Here is a 2,051-nt window from a genome sequence, read left to right on the forward strand (position 1 = left end):
TGCTAGGCGGGTCACGCCGGGGTCAGCCACGCCGGGCGGGTCACGCCGGGGTCAGCCACGCCGGGCGGGTCACGCCGGGGTCAGCCAAGCCGGGCGGGTCACGCCAGGGTCAGCCACGCTGGGTGGGTCACACCGGGGTCAGCCACGCCGGGCGGGTCACGCTGGGGTTGGTCACACCTGACGGGTTACGTTTTTAAGCACTGGGGCTGCCCCTTGCCCAGACAAGGACGGCGGGGGTCTCCTGTCCCCCAGGGCTGGGCGTGGGGTCAAGGACAAGCCCGGCCAGGGGTGGGGCGTGCTGGTTGGCATTTCGTGGGCTGGCCACTGAGCCCGTGAGAAGCACACGCCGCGTCTCTGGCTGCGTCCCGCGTGACCCCCGCTCACCATGCGGACCTGTTTCAGGCCTGCAGGTACGGACACGTGCAGCACCTGGAGCACCTGCTGTTCTACGGAGCCGACATGGGGGCCCAGAACGCCTCGGGGAACACCGCCCTGCACATCTGCGCCCTCTACAACCAGGTGAGTGTCATGCGCGCGTCCGCCAGGCCGCAGCCCCAGCCCCAGGGTGGAGGCATTTCCCTGGTCCCCGAGGTCCAGGCAGTTCCTGGGCGTCACCAGCGAAGGTGTCCTCTGCCTCCTCCCTTTCGTTCCTCTCTTCCTCTGCCTGCGAGCAGCTCAGGTCTGGAGGGTGGCGAGAGTGGGTGCTGCGCCGAGGGGTGGGGCTGGGGAGGGACAGAGGGGAGATCAGAGGTCAGGGTGTCCAGAGGGGGCCCCCGAGCCGTGTGCACGCCCCTCGTCCTCCGTCTCTGCCATCGGCATTGTCTTCCCTGTCAAAGCAATGATTCCGTCTTTTCGGGTGAGATCTCTAGTCTTCACATAAACCCAGCCCTTTCCCCGCCCCCTCCACACTCCCTGCCCCGCTCCCCGGCCCCGGTGCCCCCAGCCACCCCGGAGTCTCGCTTTGCATCCAGCCGTCAAACCCTCCCGGATTCTTTGCCCCGGAAAACTCCTGCACGCCCTTTGGGGCTCAATTCAGGTCTCCCGCCCCCAGTCAGGCCTGCCCCCCACGAGCCCATGGAGAGAGCCGTGTTCTTTGCCTGCAGCACTTTGCAAGACGGCCAGGTGAACGTCCCAAGACCAGGCCGTGACCGTGCCTTCCCTGCTGGTGTCCCCTCCACTGGGCCCCCACCTCAGGGGCATAAACCGCCATCCTTCAGGGTCTCACTCGTGCCTGGCACAGGAGGGCAGCTCAGCCGGGCGGGGGCGAGGCGGCGTTGCAGCCGGTCTTCGCGAAGTATTTGCGGGGCTGCCGGCTTCCGCTCACGCAGGCGTGTCAATGCGACGTGCGTGTGGCGGGGGCGCTGGCTGGCCCGATGGCGTTTGGCGATGCCTGGCCGGGAGGCGCCAGGAAGGCACGTCGCGAGGTCTGGCCGTGGCTGGGCAAACGTCGGTGGCAACACGCGCTTCTTAATCACTGCCTTGGAGAGGGAAGACGTTCCTTAATTTTCCCCAGTGGATTTCAAGCCTATTTTATCACGAGGGGAAAAACCCAGAGTAAACATGTTTTCTGTCACTCGAAATAATTGTGGACAAGATGTTCCTTGAAAGTGTTGGTGGCTTTTTCTTAGAAAAGGTTAAAACGTTCCGGTAGGCTGAATTCTGAGCTATGAATGGGACTGGGTTGCACTAGTGACCCTCCCTGGCACCAGGAGGACCCAGAGCTGACCAGGCTCTCAGGAAAAGCCCTCCCCCACGTGCCTTAGGTTAGCAGAAGGGTCAGCGAACGCTTTCTGTGAAGGGCCACAGAGACTTCATCATGGCCAGCCCACGCTGCCATTGCAGGGTGAACACGGCCACAGACAATACGTAGATGAGTAGCGTGCGCACGTCTGTGTGCCAATAAAACTTTATTGGCAAAACAGGCAGTGGGCTGATTTAGCTGCTGGGCCACAGTTGGCCAAGCCTGGGCATGGAGGCTGCGTGTACCCCCTCTCCAGGCCTAAGTCTTGGACAGACTCCCTGCCCCAGGGCCGAGCCGCTTCCAGCATGCC

At 63.7% G+C, this 2,051-nt stretch overlaps 1 protein-coding gene across 1 annotated transcript in view; it reads left to right on the top strand.

Annotated features, from left to right (window-relative positions):
- The window catches only part of LOC111733980 (SH3 and multiple ankyrin repeat domains protein 3-like), a 34,769-nt gene that overhangs the window by 24,786 nt on the left and 7,932 nt on the right, over positions 1 to 2,051 (top strand). Inside the window, exon 2 of the mRNA XM_023526127.1 lies at positions 403 to 519. Within this exon, the coding sequence (XP_023381895.1) occupies positions 403 to 519 (117 nt within the window). The remainder of the gene's footprint in view (positions 1 to 402; positions 520 to 2,051) is intronic.

This window comes from Pteropus vampyrus, unplaced genomic scaffold, assembly GCF_000151845.1.
Source record: "Pteropus vampyrus isolate Shadow unplaced genomic scaffold, Pvam_2.0 Scaffold712, whole genome shotgun sequence".
Classification (NCBI taxonomy): Eukaryota; Metazoa; Chordata; class Mammalia; order Chiroptera; family Pteropodidae; genus Pteropus; species Pteropus vampyrus.